General features: G+C 36.1%; 1 protein-coding gene across 6 annotated transcripts in view; it reads left to right on the top strand.

The window, feature by feature from the left end:
* The window catches only part of Cacna2d1 (calcium voltage-gated channel auxiliary subunit alpha2delta 1), a 368,458-nt gene that overhangs the window by 287,097 nt on the left and 59,423 nt on the right, over positions 1-21,938 (top strand). For all 6 annotated transcript variants that reach the window (XM_069996360.1, XM_069996362.1, XM_069996361.1 and 3 more), the window contains exons 10-12: positions 1,611-1,710; positions 15,530-15,688; positions 18,104-18,208. In XM_069996360.1, the coding sequence (XP_069852461.1) occupies positions 1,611-1,710; positions 15,530-15,688; positions 18,104-18,208 (364 nt within the window). The remainder of the gene's footprint in view (positions 1-1,610; positions 1,711-15,529; positions 15,689-18,103; positions 18,209-21,938) is intronic.

The following is a 21,938-nucleotide window of genomic DNA, read 5'->3' as shown; positions in this document are numbered from 1 at the left end:
CCCTCCCCCCCAATCCCAATCCTTCTCCTTCCCCCCCCTTCCCCCCCCCCCCCGCACCGACATTGTAAAGCTCGTTTTGGACATGACAACTTGTACTTCTCATTGTTGCAACAGGTCCACCTGTATCCTTAAACAACTGGTTTTTCCCCATCTCCTCCACAAGTTATACTGACATCAAATATAGTGAAAGCAGGGGTTATACTGTGGGGGAGGGACATACAAAGCAACAAAGAGATAATCTTATAAATGCGTTAGAAACACATGCATGAAAGAAAAAAACATTAAAATACACATCTAAGGGTTCATTTTCCTGACATCACATTATCTGACCTTTTCCGCTTGACTCATACATATACTAGATATTACAAATAAGGGAAACCATGGGACCTATGTTTCTTTGGGCCTGGCTTACTTCACTTAATATAATTTTTTCCAAGTTTTTCCATTTCCTAACAAAAGACTTCACATAGAACTCCCCTATGACCCAGCAATCCCACTTTTGGGCATTTACCCAAATGTTTACAAACAAGACCACACTAAAGCTACCAGCACAACTATGTTTATTGCAGCATTATTTACCATAGCTAAGATATGGAACCAACCCAGATGCCCCTCAGTAGACAAACATTAATTTTTTAATTGAAAAATTAAAGTGGTATCTTCTATGTCTGTATTAAAAATGGATGATTATGGCATGGTCCTGAAATCTGAGGAGGATAATTTGTTATTTGTTTACAATTTTTTCAGTAAATGTTTTCATGCTTAGATATTTAATTTTAATATTTTGAACAATAGTAAAATGCACACATGAGAACAGAAAAAATGGAATCGTTTTTTCCATTTAGTCATTAAGTGATCAACTTTTAAGGATTTAGCTACAAAATAGGAGAATATTAACTATAATAAGTACAATGATTTCTAAGACTTTTAAAAGGAATGTGATTAATATTCAAGAGAAATATGCAGGTGTTAATATAATATCCATTTTACTTGTTACATTGTTTCATAGCAAAATATCTCAGATTCTTCCTGTGGGATGTACAAGTGGGAATCAGTCTCTAGCAAACAAGAGAGGTTATCAAAAGATCATAGACTATGTAGAGATGAAAAATTACAAAGACTAAATCATAGATAAAATCTGCTTTATGGTAGAAAACAAGACGTTTTGTTCACATATCTACTAGTGCTGCTGTTACAAGCTTAATAATGATGGTGGGTTTAAGGGAGCCAAAGAGCCCCTTGACTGCGACTGTGCCTCTTTACTCCTGTGGACTGTAGTTCTAACTCAGCTTACAGAAATGGTGTTTCATATATATTTCCTGGATGAGTGATTGTACTCTCACTGAACAAATGGTTTTGGTTGTTTTTTTTTTTCCAATCATCATTTAATAGGCAATTCGGGTAGTTTTTATGAAAAATACATTCCTACTAACATTAGTAGGAAAAAAGGAAGACTTTATAATTTCTATAACATCTGTTTTCCTTCTGATATTTTATAAAGAAACACATTGCTTGAGTATTAAGTACATGATGGAGATAGAGTATATTTCCTTACAGTGCTGCTGCTTCCATAGCTGGTGAGTAACACGGAGCCCTTTGTGTGTTCACAGGAGTGGAAGTGTTAGTGGGCTGACCCTTAAACTGATACGAACATCTGTCTCGGAAATGCTAGAAACTCTCTCAGATGATGATTTTGTGAATGTGGCTTCCGTAAGTATGAGATGACTCCATTTTCCTGAATTGTATCTGCAAATCCTAGTATGCTGTGACTTTAGTTGCCTATTAAGCTAAGTGAGGTATGCCTCTCGCTCTACCAGCTTCCTAACTGATCTGTTCTTGCTTAGACACTGGTTCTCCTATACTTCATGCTCGCCCCCCTTTTTGTTTCCTAAGCAATTACCTGTGAGAGATGCAGCTGATAAAATGAATTTGAGTGAATAGCATTCCTCCTAGTCTCCTTCACTCAGAGGATTGTAAAATGGTAACTTGAGCCCCTTTAGGAGGTAGCATACTGGACATAAAAATAGATGGCAATTTTCTCTTCTGTGTGATGCTTGCTTTTGCCTTGGACAAATGTCCAAAGTGCATGATTTTTATCAAGTTTATTTCTTTTACCAACACAACAGCCAACAGATAATTGAAACAGATAATTTGGAACCATCAAGTCTTTTATACATATTTCAAGGATTCTTTAAAACTACTGAAATCTGAAGCAAATGAGAAAACACAAATGGTTGTTACCATGTGACATTCGAATTTATAGAATTTGGACAAAATATTTCATATTCCGGGGACATGGGCAGGAAAACAGGAATTGGTGGTGAGATCATTTTGAAATGAATGAATCATATTGGATCTGGCTCTCAAACCACTTGGGGAAGAAAAAAGTCAAAGTAGTTAATCTGCAACACCCATGGAAAGATGTTATCCATGGCAGAAGAGGCAGGAAACCTGGAGCAATCCAACATCAACTAAAGATTCATGATATTTATTAAGAGAAAGAGAGTTTATCCCTAAGATGCTGTTAGTAGAATGTGCCTGGACATAATGTACCTATAGAAAATATTCCCTAGATAATGTTTTGCACACCATATAATTTCCTTCACAAGATTTAAATAAATTTACAAGCAGTCAAGTGGAACTCTTTGTGAGATTTCATAGAGGCCAGAGGAATGTGATGAAATGAAAATAAAAGAACTGGGGCGCTTTGCTTCTTCCTCATTCTGAACCCTGCTTCCTGTGAACCATAGACATTTTTTAATCTGTCTGTGATCTTCACATTATTTAGTAATACTTGATATTGTATAAAGACTCTGGTTTGGGTCAGTCTGAATTTATAGGCTCATTTTATATTTTTTGTTTGCTGCTTACTTAGACCCAAACAAGTGAAATGCAATGATGATCAGAGAAGATACTTATTTAGCTTGATTTGTGCATAATTATATTAACTTAAAGAACATTGGAGTCACTGTTAAAATATTTTGTTATAGCGAACAAGAAGAGCTCAAACACTTTACATAAATACAAACTTGGCAGATTTATAAGGGTCTATTTAAAGCCAGCAGATACTAAATATGGCTACTGTCTTTCTGTGGCTTCTTCAGAAATAAACCTCAGTTGTGGGTTCAGAAATAAGTAGTTAATTTTGGAGGTGATCACAAGAGATGTTTCTAATTAAGAGGATCGAGGCAGAAGAAAAGAGAAAGCCAAGTAATGAATCTTAATTTAATATAAGGGACTCAAGATGGATGAGATATACTGGAAGCAATATAGCACAATCATTTCAGAATTATCCTTACTCAAAACCAAAGACCCTGGGTGACTGGGTGCCATCGTTTCCTTGGTATAGGCAGCCCAGCCTCTCGTTACAAGAGGGCATACTGAAACAAACCATTGTAGATGCTAGCTGTGGAGTGGTGAGTGTCTATCCAATCAGCTTTTTAAAAAGTGGAGATTACACACTTTTTAACAAACAAGGAAACAACATATTCAGGATAATCTTTTAAAGTCAAAATAATTTATTTTTTTCTTTTCTATCTTATACTATTTCTACATTCCCCTCTCACTCTTTCTTTAATATTTTTTGTAAAGCTACTGTACAGAGGTTACATAAGTAAGGTAATAAGTACATTTCTTGTTGAGCATTGATACTTCCTCCTTTGTTTTTTTCTCCTACCATCCCTTCCCTTCCCACTTCCCCAACTCCTCCCTCCCTCCTTGCCCTCAGGTTGTAAAGTTCATTTTCAACTTAGTATCTTGTACATCTCATTGTTGCAATGGGTCAACCTGTATCCTTATTCAAGCATTTTGTTATTTCCCTTCCCCTCCCCAAATAAAAAAACATATATATATATATAGTGTGTGTGTGTGTATATATATATATGTACACACACACACACACACACACACACACACACACACACACACACACACACACACACAAGATGTAGGGCACCGGAATCAAATACAGTGAAAACAGGAGTTATATACCATGGGGGAAGAACGTACAACAACAACATCACATAGTACATTATAAATACATTAAAAACAAGAAAGATAAAACCACTTGTATCCCTATCGTGGGGTTCATTTCACTTAGCATCATCTTATATGGGCATATGTACACAGCTTTTGACCTTCTCTGCTTGTCCTAGACATATACTAGTTATTGCAAATAAGGAAAACCATGAGACCTAGAAAGAAATATAGGTCCCCTGCAACTCTTGATCAACTCTTACTGGTAGATTGCTTGGTGAAAATAACCCCATTCCGCCCAGAGGCCTAGAATCCATTTGTGTGTGTGTGTGTGTGTGTGTGTGTGTGTGTGTGTGTGTGTGTGTGTGTGTGTGTGTGTGTGTGTGTGTGTGTGTCTATTTAAACAATAGCTCTACAATTCTTCTTTCATACTTACCACCAAACATAGAAGTGCTTGCATAATTTATGTCCATATGGTTTATTTGGAAAGTAACTGTAAGAAATGCTGTTAGAGGAATGTTGGATTTGAAATGAGGAAAATAATGAATAAATAGTTAAGCAATTTGCTGTTCTTAGTGAGTAGAGTTTATCCCGGGGTGATTCTGAATACCAGATTAAAGTGCATGAATGGGAATGCACAACATCTCATAGTTTCAATCTGAGTACCAGATTAGAGTGCATTAATGGGAATGCACAACATCTCATAGTTTCAAGGAGAATATGAGCTGGGATATATAAAATTAATGAATGCTGCCAAAAGACATCAGTTCCTGGGTCTTCCCAGCACGTAGTGTGAAAGAACAGAGGCTGCTCTCCAAGACTTCAGTCTTGGAGAGTTATGAGTTACACTGGAGTGAAAGCAAATAAGGACTGCTAGTATTTGCTGTAGTTAGAAACTCAGCAAGGCTATTCATAAATATGTTTTAAGAGAATTTTTGATTAAGTGGCCTTTGGACAAATTTTGCACTTTCATCCTTTGATGAGCAACTAATGGTTCCTTCCTAGTTACAGAACTTTTATGTTATGAACATGTGATTCTTACTGTTTGATTAATTTTAAAGGCTATTACTTCTCCTAAAAAATCCATTTTACTGTGTATTTCTTTAAAGAAAATTGTTCAATAACTTCTTAAAAGCATCATTAGTAGGGAGTATGACTATTAAAGAGTTTCATACAGTTTCTCTGAATCATCTTACTACAGACTTTACAGATACATGTACACCTCTTTGTAAATCTTAACTTGGGTGTCCTCATCTAGTGTGGCTTGATTATATGACATCAAAGCACATGAGAAAATGGAATGTGATGCTTGTAGAAAAAAATTGGGGATAAGCTACTGACATGGCTAAAGGGGCCAAGAGCCTGAGTAGAAAGCATGAGGCCCAATTATCACCGGAAAGTACTGTGGATGTATTTCATCAGGAAGTAATGCATCTGAACACCCCAAGTTAAAAATCATGAATATTTCTTAGGTGTATATTCAAAAAGAGGGAATAAAAGTGATTGAAATGTGCACAAGTCATTTTAAGATAAAATTTGTGAGATAAATATTTCAGGTTGACATTTGAAAGATGAAATCATAGTGATTTCTAGCTCTACTTCTGTAGAAATTTATTACCTGTCTTTGCATCTCAGCTCCTACCTCTTCTCAGGCTTTCTTAGTCCTGGTTATTTTTATTTTTTGCTTTTTTTGTTGTTTATAATTCTTACCACAAGTAGAAGGATATTTTTTCAAGCATAGTCTTAATTCCTTTCTTAACCCTGCCCTTTATTTTACTACTTAAGAATAATCAATATTACGTGTTTTTGGTTGAAAGCTTTCTAAAGTATTTTAAGTGATCTCATTATTCTAGACATATACTTGCCCTTTAAAAGTTAGTACAAATGAGATCTGAACGACATAGATAGTCATTGCTTTACTTTCATTATTATTGTTAAGATACTGTAATTGTCTTCAATTAAATGATAGATGATTGTAAATATGGAATATGTATATAGACACATATCTTAAGATACACATACAAACATACATGCATATATACTGTATGTTTATTCATACAAATATAAATACATGTAACTATATAATAGGGATACTGTGTGTGTATGACTGATATTTTGGCAGAAAATATTTTTATTTCATCATAACTTAGTCTTTACAACAATCTGTGTGGTAGATGATAGTACTAAAGTTAATTTTATGAATAAGGAATAGAGTTCTAGAAACTTTCAAAGAAGAAAACAGTGTTATAGAATAGTTATCTTCACCTACTTATCTAACATTAAAGAAAATGTTATAAAGGAAATATAAAATAAATATGCTTATTTTACAGTTATAGTTGATACAATAAATTCTAAAATAATATAAAATATTATAAAATAATTAATAGATGAATAATTTAAAACTATAATTTTATTTTAGATTAAAAAGTGTGATTTCTGAGTTATGTAGGAATGTTTAAGGAACTCTGTTATTTTGGTTAACAAAAGCCAAAAGTATATTTGAAAAATTGAGCACCAGTTCTCACAACAGAGATCCTGGTTATTCGGGAGACTGAGATGTGGGATCAAGATTCTGGCCAACTTGAGTAGAAAACTTCATAACCCACTTATCTTCAATTAACTCAAAAATCTGGAAGTAGAGTTGTGACTTAACAGTAGAGTGCCAACCTTGAACAAAAATGCAAAAAAGGACAGTGCCCTGACCTTGAGTTCATGTCCCAGTTCCAAAACAAAAGAACAATCATAATTGAGTTGGATTATTGTTATTCTTGAGGATAATTATGCAAGCACTATAAAGTGCAGGTTTTGCCTAGGTAGGATGATATATATGTATCTCTCTATATATATTTGTATTTATCCCATATTTGGTATGACCTGCATTCACAATTTCTAAGAAATCCTTCCTTCTTATTTGCCTTATGTTTTTTTTTTGGGGGGGGGGGGTATAAACTGTGTGAAACAGATGAATTTAAAAAGATATTGTCTCTGTAACATTTTGCTAAGAAAAAATAAAGTTATATTTTTTGTTTATACCAGAATGGCTCTTCTCATCAAATATAACTTTAATAATTTAATACCATGGACATTCTCAGGGAAGAGAAAACTTCAAGATGCCCTTATAGTGTCATATGGTATCTATGTGTGTGCACACATTTGTACGTGGATTTGTATGTCCTCGTTTGCTCTCTAGTATATATTTTTTGCAAACCTAGAAAAATTTCATTGATCTTTCTGCTTATGTGACTTTAGCAGTACATATAAAGAAGACTTGTAGGAACATGGAGAGGGTTTCTCTAGGGGACCTTAACAGGTGTTTTTCCTAAAGCCTTGTGGTCAGGACCTGAGACATACCATATATACCTACATTTTCCTAAGGTTCCTGGGAAGTTCCTACCAGATGGAAAAAAGCAAGCAGCCTCTAAGTTTAGTTTTACATGGCTTGGTTTCTTTTTTTAAAAAAACTAATAGTCATTTTTATGCCTAAATCAGGTATATGATATCAAGGCTAATGCTGTGTGGTTTTGGAGTGCTTCCACTGTCTCCAGTGATGTTCTTTGTTGCAGAAAGGAACCTGGCTGTTAGGCAAAGTGTAAATGCAAGTGCTGTGTAGCTGCTTTCCCACTAATCTAGTTATGAGCTCTGATAAAAGAACTGGTGGAGGATAGGAACAGAAATTCAATCACAGCATGGTCTGATTTATGGCCCAAGTTTCCAGCGTTGACACAGCAAGGAGGAACTTGTTTATGAATGTATGGGAGAAAATGCTACAAGCCAATGTAAGATAAAAGGCAAACTTAGGCTGATGGTTTACTATAACATGTCCAAAGTTAACAATGGAAGCTTTTCAGCTCTTTCGTGTAAATGTTAGGCATTCTAACTCTTAAAGTTCTTGGAGCCAGTTTTAGTCTTGGAAGCAATTCTCATTTGTACTCGTTATATAAAATGCTATATATTTAATTTCTTTCCAGAAAAATATTATCTATACATTATACCTTTTATATGTGATATTGTTTGTAGGAGACATATTTTATTTAATTAAGAAAAACTTCACTGCTTCTGTTTATGTCTTTTTGTTATCTTTAAGTAGTTGTACTAAAAAGTTTCAATTCAACCTGAGTGCAATGCATTTTGGTCAGTGTCACCCCTTCCATCATTTTCCCTCTTTTCTCCCAGCCCTATCAATCGCCTCAAGATTTCTAGTCCTAAGAGATGTTTATTTTAGAGCTAGGCTCTCCCTTAGACCAATCAATGAAAGTCTGCAAAATGCAGGTGCAAAAGGAGAGTTAGCAGCCACAGACAAGCGAGAGACGGGGAAGAGAAGGTGGCCATCGATCCCAGGATCCAGGCAGCAAGAAGAACCCATGCTTTTGTTTCCAAGTAAACAAATCAAAAACCGAAACTCTGAATAGAAGACCTTAAAATCAGCAATAAGTTTCATTCTTAAAAAGAGAACTAGTATATGTCAGTCTTCAGTGAGTGAAGAGCAAAACGATGGCCAGACCCCTTGAGTCATTCCTGCACGAACGTTGTTAGGAAGGCTCTGGGGAAATGGCCCCTGCGGACCACAGGCCTTTGCTCTCCTGATTGTTAGAATTGTATAGGGATGATGGGTAAGGCACAACCTTTGAGACTACCACTGTATGACCTTCACAAGTTACTTGTGGTTATCAATTGCACTTCTCTCCTCTTAAAATGGACTAGATCATATTTACCTCAGTAGAATAATACTGAACACCAAAGAAAATGTCACATGTAAGGTGCATTTTAATCATTATTATTATTCTTGCTTTCATGTTCTGCCAGTTCAAATCTCTACCAACCTTGGAGACATTTCTTCATAAATCTGTCACATTTATTCATGTGTCAGCATTCAAAGCAGTTTGCTTGAAATTTGGAATATTGGAATGTAAGAGATTGCTTTGGCTCAAGTGGTAGAGCGCTAGCCTTGAACACAGAGAGGCTTAGGGATAGAGCCCAGGCCCTGGGTTCAAGGCCTGAGTTCAAGACTGAGGACTGGCCAAAAAAAAAAAATTACCTGAAATATAAGAGATTTGCATGGAAGATTAATTTAAATAATGTCTTCAATGGGAAATAAGTGGACTGATAACAGCCTTAATAGAAGCCCACACAGACAAGTGTGGCTTAGTGACCCATGCCGGAAATCCTAGTTATTCAGTAGGCTGAGATCTGATGGTCAAAGTTTGAAGCCAGCTTGGTCAGAAAAGCCCGTGAGATGCCAATCTCCAGTTAATCAGCCAGAAGTGAAGGTGTGGCTCAATTGAGAAATGGCTAGAAATCTCCATCCCAGATGTAAGGAGCAAAAGCAGCCTGTAGCACCCACTCCCAATCCCTAAACACATACCTGCCGAGTCATTCCCATGCAGTGTTTCAATGAAATGCAACCTCAGTAAAGTTTCATGTCCATTATGGACAGGGAAATCTGTGTAAATTAAGGAGGGATATTGACTGATGGGATAGGAAGCACATATTTTCACTGATTGAGACTTTAAGATCTTACAACTCATGGATTTCCTAATACCATGACTTACATTTTTGTTAAGGGCTCTGGGTTTGTTCTCTAGCAGCACAAGTTAAACCAAAGCAAAAACAACAAACAAGACAAAAAAAACCTTAGTATAATGGACACTTTTATTTTGCAGCTATGCCTATTGGGTAGAAAATTTAAAAACTAGGAAGAAAGTAAGTCAATGTTCTTTCTTTTTACATACTTAGCTTTCAAGACAAAAAGTGGGTTCTTTCAAGAACTATCTTCATTTAAAAGACATATGAAAAAAGTATGCACTGTGAAAAATAAACTGAAGACAAGGACAAATTTAGGGATTATTGTAACTAGATAAACTAATAAAGGTTATTTAATACTTTTTAAAAAGGGAAATGACAGAAGCTAGCATACTTGCTTTATAAATATAAGGAAAGTTTATAAAAATGTGTTGAAAGGCATTAACATTTTCCTATTAATAATATGACAGGACAAGATTTTGGTACTTGGAAATTAGTTGTACATAGCAATCTAATAGTCAAGGTGAGGCAGAAAGCATACTTTTATCTTGAAATTATTTGTTATTTTTAATATAAAAGTTAGTGGATTATTTCATGGGACTTTGCAAACTAAAAACTCCATGAATTTTTTTCCTGTGTTTTTTTTTCTAGGTTCTACTCATTTAATTATTTTGGAGTGTTAGAAAGGAAAATGACTTGGGCTGTGGTTGGCTAAGGGATGAGACTACCTAAGAAGGTCTAATCTTAAACTAGATTGCTATTTGCAAGGTGACACATAGGGAAAGCCACAGAGTTAATCGCATGTTAATGGGGTCTTTGACCTCTATTCAGACTTGTGCAAGATTTCTGCAGATATGGACCCAAAAGCTCCAAGAAGGGGGTTCACAGAGCCAAGAGTGACAGCACATGTCACAGACATGCTAAAGACACACAGAGAAGGAAGCTGCCAGTTTATTGTCTGCCTCTTAGTATCTTGTCTGTCACTAGCCAGGCAGGGAGGGCAGGGGTTGACAAGGCTGTCACTGACACTGAGACTCACTTTTGCCTATGACCTTCTCAATATTACCTTGTCAATCATAAGTGTGCCGAAAAGAATGTACTATGTAGATATCAAACTTTTCTAGCAAATTCCCATTACTGATATTAATTATATATATATAACTATATATATAACTATATATAGTTATATATATATATATATATATATATATATATATATATAGCTTTATACACACACATTCAATCATATCATCAATATGGCTGCCTCTCTGCTTTGTGAACACATTCCATGAGCTTTTATCATTCTCTGTGGAAGCTCAGCCAGGAACACTCTAACTTTTTGCCATTTTTTTGTTTATGTGTGTGTGCATGCATGTATAAATAGTGTGTGTGTGTGTGTGTGTGTGTGTGTGTGTGTGTGTGTGTGTGTGTGTGTGTGTGTAAGGAGTAGTGCTTGAACTCAGAGCCTTGTTGCTGTCCCTCAGCTTTTTTGCTCAAGGTTGGCACTTTACCTCTTGACCTGCAGCTCAACTTGCAGTTTTTAGTGGTTAATTGGAGATAAAATTCCTGTAGACTTTCTTGCCAGGGCTGGTTGCAAACTGAGGTCTTCACATCTCAGCCCTTCTGAGCAGCTGCAGACATGACTCACCAGCTCCCAGCTTAGCTGGTTATTTTCAACTAGAGAACAATTTCTAAGTAATAAGCTTAGGAATCATAGGAATGCTGAATATATTGACCAAGGCTGCTCCTCCATGTGATGATCAAAGCATGTATGGTTATTTTCATATTTCATTAAGGTTTGTCTTCAAGAGCTGACATTCAAATTCGCTGAGGAAAACATTATTTGTAGTATAGGTAATGTTAAGGTGATTGTAGCTCTGGAGTTCTGCAGCAGAGGGGACAGGGCCTTGGGAAACAGCAGGTGCACTGTGGGGATTCAGATGTCCTGGAGAGATGGGTGACAAAGTGAAATAGACATTGTTCCTTAACTAGAAGAAAAGCACAATCTCAATTGCTCCAAAACCTTCTAAATTAATTCAGCAACTGTGGATTACTTCTATATCCAGATATAAATACAGTACATAAGAATGATATTTGCAACTATTAGAAACCCATTCAACATTTTAACAAAGGTGAGCAGACTGAATGTTGAGTATGTTTGAGTCAAGTTGAATGGAATATTTGTTTTAAGAGAGAAATATCAAAATGTTGGATGCATGATCGCATTTATAGTCAATCATGAATTTGTCCTTATATTCGTAATATCTAACAAATACATTTTAATCATAACAAGCTGATTCTGTTTTGTTTATCGATAGATATGTGATTTATTATTGCTCCTGTATGTAATTTTCTTCTGATTGTTAAACTGTCAGGTGTAGGAAATTGAAGGCCTATCCATGTGATCTAGTCCAGTCCAGCATTTCAGAAAGGAGGAAATTAAAGCTCTAAGGAGATAATTGAGAGTCAGTTGTATCTGGGATGCTTATTCAAGGCATGGGTAGACTGGATCTGCCTTTTTAAAAATCAAATTAAAGAGTGGAAAAGTCTACATCACTGTGTTTCTGCTTTTGCACAATGGGTCATGGAGACCACAGGCTGGAAGCTATCATTAGGAACAGGCCTGACATCAGAGCGAAGATGGCAGCAAGTGACATTAATGAAGATCCTCAGGGTGTCTTCACTGGACGCAAGCCACAGCTTCTGGTGTTCTTTCTATAAACACTAGGAACAAAACTAACAATGGCGCATCTCAGTAAAATTCCTAAAAGTCCTAACTGGCCTAGCAATATTTGCTGAATTTATGACCTGTCTTGAAACTAGAAGAAGGAATACATGAATATATCAGACATATGTAGAAATGTTGAAATATGGGATGCCTGGTTAGTTCTTTGGAAATGACAGCCTGTCGCATCCACTTGTCAATGCAGTTTTAATCTGCCAAAACACTTCTAAACTTCAGTGGAAACACAGATGTAGAAAAGTAGCATGACATGGCAGGGTGGCTTGTTCTTTTGGAATGAATAAAATATATATATCAGCAATGGTACCATGCTCAGCACTGGTGATATGCTCAGCACGAGTGTTGATCATTGAGTTCTGACTCATGGGGGATGTATGGTCTGCTCTATGTAGCTCGATAGCAGTTATTTTTCTCCTCAAACCATTTTTTAAGGTCCATCTCAAAAATAACAGAAAGTTAGACAAGGGTTAGTGAGCTAGCTGATGCTTGTCTGGTGTGTAGCCTGGTTCTCCTGGGATTGTCAATCTTGTTAGCTAAAATGTTTATTGTTAATATTAAAAGAGTTGAATGTTCATGAGACATTTGAAGGCATAAAGGACTTAATGTTATAAAAGATATACACAGTCCCAAGTTATTACAAAGAACCGTAGGTTATGAGCTATTTAATAAAAGTTGAGATTTGCTATATGAACAAAACAGCTTGTCATATCATAGTTTTTAGGAAAATGAATTCCACCAAGATCAAAATGTAAAATAGGGCATGTGATGGTGCAATACTATAATTCATGCTACTTCAAAGATAAGAGACCACATGGACAATGTTTGGAAGCTAGCCCAGAGAAAATGGGGATTGGGAGACACATTTGGGAGACCCACTCTCAACCAATAAGATAATCACGGTGGTATGTATGTTTAATCCAAGCTACACAGGACATAGTTAGGAGGATCACAGTTTGTCTGACCCAGCCTAGACAAAAACATTAACTATATGCCATCCAACTTAAGCAAGTGGATGTGACCCAAGGGCTAGACGAATTGTCTAGTAAGCACAAAGCTCAATTTCAAACCTGAAAACACAGCAACAAGATCCAAACAGCGTGAAACATTAGTAGAGGTTATGAGTATTTGATTGATGCATTTTTGCTAAGTTAAAAAAATTAACAAATAATACAGGAATAGGTTTATAAGTTTGATTTTTTTAAAACAGAAATAACAGAATGGGAGACTCGAGTTCTACCAACTAGATCTCTATCAGGTTAAAACTGCATTCCCCAATGAAGTGCTTGAGTTCATCTTGTTTGTTTTTCATTCGTGGTAGAATTATTCATTCGTTTCCCATCTCATTTCTTGTAAATGTGACTCAGATATTCATATATTTATGTACTTTTTTTCTTCCTTTTTAACACAGGTCCTAAACATATAATTAAAAGTACTGCTAGGCAGTTCATGGTTTTTAGTAAAGGTGGTCAGATGTGATGTTAGTTTCTTGAAAATAGCCATAGTTGTATGGATAGAGACTATCAGCTACTTTCTCTGGGGTTTAGGATACTTATTTTGTTTTTAATATAATGTCTACTGTCAGGTGTCCTATCAAAATTATAAAAATTCAAAAAAAGATTTAAAATTTTGTTTTAATAGAGATCCATGTATAACAACTTAAATATAATCAAGATTTTTACGAGTTAAAACTTTCCTTTTATTCTCCTGCACTGCCATCTGGTGGTAGATATGTGCCATAGCATCTGTTAGTACAATTTGATTTATAAATTTACTATTTTTGTTCATTAATTTAAGCTAATTATCTAATAAGAGTTTATTACATGTTGTGTATTATAGTTAACTTTTATAAATAAGTTCAATAATGTCTGATTTTAGAAATCTACATTTTTGCATCAAAATGGCCTTACCCCACAATTTTGTACCATATTTATTTTACAAGAACAAAGAACATAATAGCACATCCTCAGAATGTTTTTTTTTTTTCACTTACTACTTATAAAATACCCTGAATGTGCCAAGTGCTTGCAATGTAATTGAGGAATGAATATTTTCTCTGGTTATTGGCTAATTTTTCAATGGGAGACTCTATCATTGAACCTTAATCCCCTGATCACTGCCTACCAAATAGCTGGGATTATGGGTTTGAGCCACTGCAGATGGATGCATTATACATTATTGATCAGAGTATCCTTCACATTTTTATCTCCCCAATCAACTGTCTGCTAGTAAGTACGTTTTTTATTTGTTTGTTTTTATTCCTGTTTCATATGTGTGTTATACTTAGAGCCCCTGTGGTCTGAAGAGTTTTCTCAACTTACAAAACTTATTAATGAATGGCAGATCTATCTCACAGTATTTATCTTGCTCAGATCCTTTCGGAAATAAAATGCATGAATGCATTTTACAGAGTGCTCAGTTCTTTTATGTTTTACCTTTATTATTTGTTCATTAATTTACTATCTTTATTGTACAAAGGAGTTTCAAGTCAGAGGACTCAGTTCTGAGCAGGTATCCCTGGAGCTAATATTCTTATCCTTACATAGCCTTATTGCTCACATCCACAACTGTACTTGGGCTTAGCGCATCAATGGTGTGTACAGGAGTCACCTGCCCGCCCTTCACCTTTCCTGCAAGATTCACCTGTGTTCTTCCATCTAATCCATATGGTGGTATTTCTGAAAGGATACAAGTTGTTCTTAATTTTATAAGATTACTTTTTGGTTTTATCTCCATAAGAAGACTCCACCATTAAATTTAAACATTTGTTGTTTTCATCCAATGCCCTTGCTCTCTAGCCTTTCCCGATGGCATGTCATTTTAAATGCTCCCCCTCTGCTTCCTGTGCAGGCATATACTTTTCGAAATCTGAACACATTTCACTTTCAGTCATTTTTGTTTCTCTCTCTCTCTCTCTCTCTCTCTCTCTCTCTCTATATATATATATATATACACTTATATATATATATATATATATATATATATATATATATATACACTTACCAAATTTGAGAAATAGAAGGGACCTTGTGAATCTCAAATCCCAATTTACAAGGCAGTAAAGCAGGAGCTAGGATGGAGAATGGCCTGGATTTCAGCATGGATGATAGGGTTAGAGGGAGACAGCTGCTGACTCTTTAGTGCTTGCGTGTAGCATAAATGTTCACTTTTCCTTTCAAAAGAAGAAGCAATGCAAAGGGATTGTGATGTATAAAACACAGGTTTCGTGGAAATTGTAGAATTGGCTTTGATATTCATTTACATTTTTTTCTTTCTTTCTTTTCTCTTTTGCAGTTTAACAGCAATGCTCAGGACGTGAGCTGCTTCCAACACCTCGTCCAAGCAAATGTGAGAAATAAGAAGGTATTGAAGGATGCAGTGAACAACATCACAGCCAAGGGAATCACTGACTATAAGAAAGGCTTTAGTTTTGCCTTTGAACAACTTCTTAATGTGAGCATCATTGCTATATGTCTTTTCTTCTTTTATCATTGATTTGTTGTGTCTTAATTTCTGTATTCTGTGAGTGACTGTTCTCTGGGTTAGGTTCAGTGCTGATTTAGCAAGCAGATATAAACCAGGTGCCAGTGATTTAGGCTTGTAATCCTAGCTGCATAGGAGATCTGAGGATCTTGATTTAAAGCCTTCCAAAAGTACAGCTGTGGTTCAAGTGGTGAGAGCCAGCCTTAAATTAGAAGCTAGGAACTTAGCCTAGGCCCTGAGTTTAAGACCTGGAACCAACACACACACACACACACACACACACACACACACACACACACACACACACACACACACACACACACACACACACACACACACACACACACACACACATACACACACGGTATTCCAGATATATTCATGCTACAGATGTGTCTAGCTGGTAGAAATCTGTGACTTCTTTGTATTTTGAAATTCAAACGTAGAAAGAATACACAGGGAAGATACCTTCCCCCATTTTCTTCCTATCATACCTTGAAGAAATAATTTAAAGCCTGCTTTTGCTTTCATTTTAAATAATACATGAAAAAATTCATGGCTAGGTAGAAAATCAATTTTTTGTATCAATATATGTTTGCAATCATCAAATGGTTACTAGAAATGTTTTAATATTTTACTAATGTTCTTTTTTTTCTTTTCTTTTGCTGGTCTTTGGGCTTAAACTCAGGGCCTGGGCACTTTCTCTGAGTTTTTTTTGCTCAAGGCTAGGGCTCTAACCACTTGAGCCACAGCACCACTTCCAGCTTTTACTGTTTATGTGGTACTGAGGAATTGAACCCAGGCTTTGTGTATGCTAGGCAAGCACTCTATCACTGAGCCACATTCCCAGCCCTTACTAATATTCTTATAGCATACATTATTTGTATAAGAGGGATCATTATGACATTTTCATATATGCGTATAGTGTACACCATTAATCTCTTCCCTTCTATCACTCTTCCTTACCCTTTCCCTGATTCTCAAAACAATTTCAAACGGGTTCCATTGTTTTCTTTTCAGATATGTCAAGTACTTTGACCATATTCACCCTCACCCTCTACACTCACCATTTCCTCTCCTGCTGATAGTCACTTTTAGTGTCTTAATTGTAGATGTCTACTTAGTGTCCTTTAAATTTGTTGTTCCTAAATGTTCAAAAATGTTCCAGGGGGTAGTTATGATAGTGAATGTAAAGACAAGTCCCAGAGTGGGCATGCCTTCTCCATGGGGATTCACCTGAATCACCCAGAAGTCCTCAGTGAGCATGCATGCTAACCTAGGGCCTCAAGTGATGGAACTTCTCACACGGTGCACCCATCTCTTCAGATGCCCATATCTTCCATTTTATTTTGAACCACTTAGAATGGGAGCCATACTTGGGTTTGTGCGTCTCCAGAAGCAGTAGAGTTGAAAGTATGATCCTCACCTCCCATACTGTGTAAATGTTTTCTCATTTCTGCTTTACACTTTCCCACTGTAGTATTCAGAGGATTGCGCCACTTACAAAAGAAGTGCCGAGCGGTGTACAGGGGACTGTCATTTCAGAGTCTGTCATTGTAGAAACCTAAGATAAAGAGAATAAAATGACCTAGGAGAGAAGGAAGACAGAGTTATTTGGAAATGGATTGAAAAGTTACATGAAGAATACACATTTTTTTTTTTTTTTTTGTCGGTCGTGGGGCTTGAACTCTGGGCCTGGGCGCTGTCCTTCAGCTCTTCAGCTCAAGGCGAGCGCTCTACCACTTGAGCTACAGCGCCACTTCCGGTTTTCTGGTGGTTTATTGGAGATAGGAGTCTCACGGTCTCTCCTGCCCGGGCTGGCTTTGAACCGCGATCCTCAGATCTCAGCCTCCTGAGTAGCTAGGATTACAGGCGTGAGCCACCAGCGCCCGGCTAAGAATACACATTTTAAAATGATATTTTTAAATTTGTGCTGTAAAATCAGAGAGGCATGAAATCCACGCAGCCATTTAGTCATTCAAAAATGACTTTACTAATCTGTACTTATGAATTACCGATGAGTAAATAAACACTATTCTGTGCTCGCCACTCTTCTACCAGGATACTATGGAACAGAGTAGTGAAAAATACTATGAGGGAAAATGCAATGTGGAAGGGAGATTACAATGTACAGCACAGTGTCAAGGGAAGGTGTCACAGATAGAAAGGCTTGTGATCAGAGGTCTGAGAGAAGTGACATAGCCAGATGTTGGCTGCCTGGGCAGTGAGGGGTGGGCCTGGCTTGATCGGGGAGCTCTTCTTAGACTACCAAGAAGACATTTCTTTCACTCAGTACTTGAAAGCCACACACGTTCTTCCTTGATTCTCTTCCTTGTCTTTGGCTGTGACTGATATACAGTGAGCTGTTTTTTTTTTTTTTAACAGTATAATGTTTCCAGAGCCAACTGCAATAAAATTATCATGTTATTCACTGATGGAGGAGAAGAGAGAGCCCAGGAGATATTTACCAAGTACAACAAAGACAAAAAAGTAAGTATAATTTTATAATACTTTAATTTTAAAGACTAGGTGATTTAAAGACATAATCATAGTGAGTGTGAATTTTTTAAATAAAAAACTTGTCTCAATTCAAAAGTCATGAATTATGGATTATGAAATATAATATTTGTGTGAGTTACCCAAATATTTTGCAACTCATATGTTATATATCACTATACTATATATAAAATGTATATCATACAGTATATTTTTCATTAATAAAATAGTTTAGACTCATGATAGTATTAGACTCTGTGGATATATTCTGAGTGACAAGAGATCATAAAGAGCAAACACAGAAGCCAGTGGAAATGTAGAATAGTTTAAGCTTTCCTTGGATAAAGTTTTATTGTGTCATTTAATTGTTGAAGTTTAGAATAATATTTAAATTTTCTAAGTACTCCAGAAAAGTTACTATACTACAGATAATTAGAGATATGTAATTTTATATATTTGCTATCAAAGACATATACAACAACAAATATGGTACTTACAATGAAATAATAGCCCTAGCCAAGTGTTAAATTCTGCAATGTGTAGCCACATAGAAAAACCTCATTGTTATTGCTAAGTGAATTATTCTATTCACAAAAAGACAAAAATTACCACATTCACGAGGTATCTAAAATAGTCCAATTCTTAGATCAGAGTGAAGTAGTAGTTGCTGGGGTCAGAGGAGAGGGTTCTGGGAATCTTCAAATCAGTGTGCCTAAAGTCTCACTTAAGCAAATGAGTAAACTTCAGAGACCTGTATATTTTTACTGGAATTGCAGTAAAAAATAATCATCGTATACTTAGTACATTAAGAGGGGAGATCTCCTGGTAAGTATTTTTAACATCATAAAATAGGATTGAAAAATCTATGTGTTGATTGGTACATTTCCTTTCATACACTATCATCTGTTCCTCATTCTCTATCATTCTTTCCCTCCCATCTCCACCCACGAGTTGCCTGGTTCACTTTTACCAATGTCCAGTGTGCTCCGCTGCTGCCTTTTCCACCGTTTTTCCTCGGATTTTGCACCCTCACCCCACCCTCCTACAGATATGCATGTAATATACCCTACTGAAGGCAAAGAATTGCCTGGCATACGTAAATGTAACCCCACTGTATATCACCTCTATAATAACAGTAAAGTTAAATTTATAAAAAGATTCCCATGTCAAAGTTTTGATAACTTTAAAAATAATAATCTCCAAGCTCCTCTGTGAACGATGCTTTTCCTTCCAACTTCTAGTCTGTCATGTGTCTCACTGGCATGCATTCTTCCTCTACATCAATGAAAATCGAGTCAGCCTCAGCTGGGTAGATGTGCTGAAGCCTGAAAGGCAGAGCATTAGAACAAAACTTTGGGGCTATTTTCAGGAAAGTACTGCTCTCTGCAATTCATCTACCTGATTGTAGATAGGTAGGGCCTTAAAAACCAAATCCAGGTTAATCTCCCGGCACAGCTGTTCCAAATTAAAGCACATTTACTTTCACATCCTCACCTGTACCAGGGCCATTCCCCCAGGGCTCACCCACGTGTAGGAGACCTCCTCAAACTTGGTGCCAAAATGAAAATAAACTCCGGCAAAAGGTCCAAACAAATGAAGAAAGGAAAGTAAAACCAGACACACAGTTGAAAGATAATTCCCAGTACTAGAAAAGTTAACTATATTTGATTTCCTATAGGATAGTGAACAGATTACTTAGCAGTATACATTGAAGTTTCCCACCTCTGCTAAGAAGTCACTGACGCTGCTTAATTTTCAGAAGTAATTGGGGAAACAATCAAAAGTACTAAAAGGAAGTTTCAAAATGCCTAGTGTGTTGAGAGCATAAAACTAAAGGACATAAGAATTTAATAAGTGTGGAATAATTTTTAAATAAAGAGTGCACAACTAATGTTTTAAGCATTTGGCAATATGGATTATGGTAATCCATCTAATTTTAAAGAATTAGCCTTGCACAACCACAAAGTATTCTCTAGAGTCCTGTCAGATCTCAAGTAGAGAGAAGTATTCTATGGTTTATAAAATGTAAACAAGGTTACAAATGACTGTCATTTGTGTTTTCTGTAGGTAAAGTGTACATTGTCTTTTACATCAACAGATAGCAAGAAAAACAATACAACAGCAGTGAATCAATGCCAGCCCTTCCATCTCTCTGCCTCTGCAGGGCATGCTTAAACACATGATATTGGGGGACTTTTAACTTATCAAATATTTAGTACTATTTAGCAATTACATTGCTTCTAAGACCTTTCAGACATTTTTATCCTTTCAGCAGTGTCTAATATTTTCAGCTTTAGAATAAGAGAAAACACTTTATTCATTAAAAACTACCATTTGTCTCTGCTGGCGCTACTGGATAGTTGCAAGCCATTCATTACTGCCCTTCCTTACAAAGAGATTATGAATTTATAAGGTATATTCTGTGTGTGTGTGTGCGTGCACGCGCGTGCATGGGTCCTTCTTTCTGAAAGCATTTACTTCTCATTGAATAAGATTAATGTTGAAACCATGTTCTCTATTCTAAGTAGTCTTCTAAATACACACACACACACACACACACACACACACACACACACACACACATTACCATCATGCATGCATTTACAGAGTACTAAATTCTAAAAACAATCTCATGAATGCATTTACAGAGTACTAAAATCTAAAAACAATCTCATGAAAAATACAATGACTGCATTATGGAGAAAGTACAATATGCTTTATATGAGAAACTTTAAGAGTAGAGAAAGCATACTCGAAATCATTTTAGGGGAGAATTGTAGCATCTATTTAAGCAGAGTTGTGCTACTTAGACTCAGCATTGTCAGATTATGATAAAACACTGCCTTCCCTGCTGCTTCTGTGGCTGCCTTCTCTGATTAAAGACTGCATAGAGTTCCTCAGAGGGGTGTGTCCTGCTGAGCCTTTCTCAGGTTTTTCTTTTTGCCAAATATCTCCTCTTTTATTCTCTGTTAACACAGAACATCTTCCATCCTCTCATTCCTCCCATCAGATGATCATTTTTGATTATTTCTTGACATTTTACCTAGGATCTACCTTCTTCTCATAAGCTCCTTGGAGTCAGGATGCCATAAATATTATAAATTTAAAGTGTTTGCTCATATGTAAAGCATATCAACAAACCGGTAATAAATATATGCTTAACGTTAACTATAAGACATTCATAAATGATATAAAATCAATAGCTTCTACTTCATTTGAAAGATTACTCAAAAATATTGTTTTTCTGTACAGTGGGACTCCGGTGTAAAAGTACATTCAATATAGGCTCGTCAGAGTCACGTTCCATGATTCTACCACTCTCCATCCCTCTCTTCCCTTCCCCAACCAATCTCAACAAGCTTCTTTGATACATTTTCACAAATGTACATGAAGTATTTTAACCATACTCACCCTCCTTCACTCTCCTTATTTACTCTCTCCCTTCCATTAATACCCACCTATTGTATAATGCTATAAATAAAACAAAGTTTTATTTGTTCAAATATTCTGCATTCAAGTATGTTTGTGATGAATGGAAAACGCTGTAAAATTTTCTCCTAAGACATTCAGTCCACTTGTATTTTGATAGGCTTAATACCAAAAATCTTAGTACACAGAGAAGATGAATAAAACCCATCCCTGGCATCAGTTGTTTTAATATATTTCGATAGCTGAAGTTTGTTTTTATTTTTACTTTTTTTAGTTTTATTGGCTTCCTTTCTTC

This window comes from Dipodomys merriami, unplaced genomic scaffold, assembly GCF_024711535.1.
Source record: "Dipodomys merriami isolate MVZ:Mamm:240054 unplaced genomic scaffold, mDipMer1.0.p SCAF_5, whole genome shotgun sequence".
Classification (NCBI taxonomy): domain Eukaryota; kingdom Metazoa; phylum Chordata; class Mammalia; order Rodentia; family Heteromyidae; genus Dipodomys; species Dipodomys merriami.
Note: the sequence above shows the minus strand (reverse complement) of the source record. Positions and strands in the feature narration are given on the sequence as shown.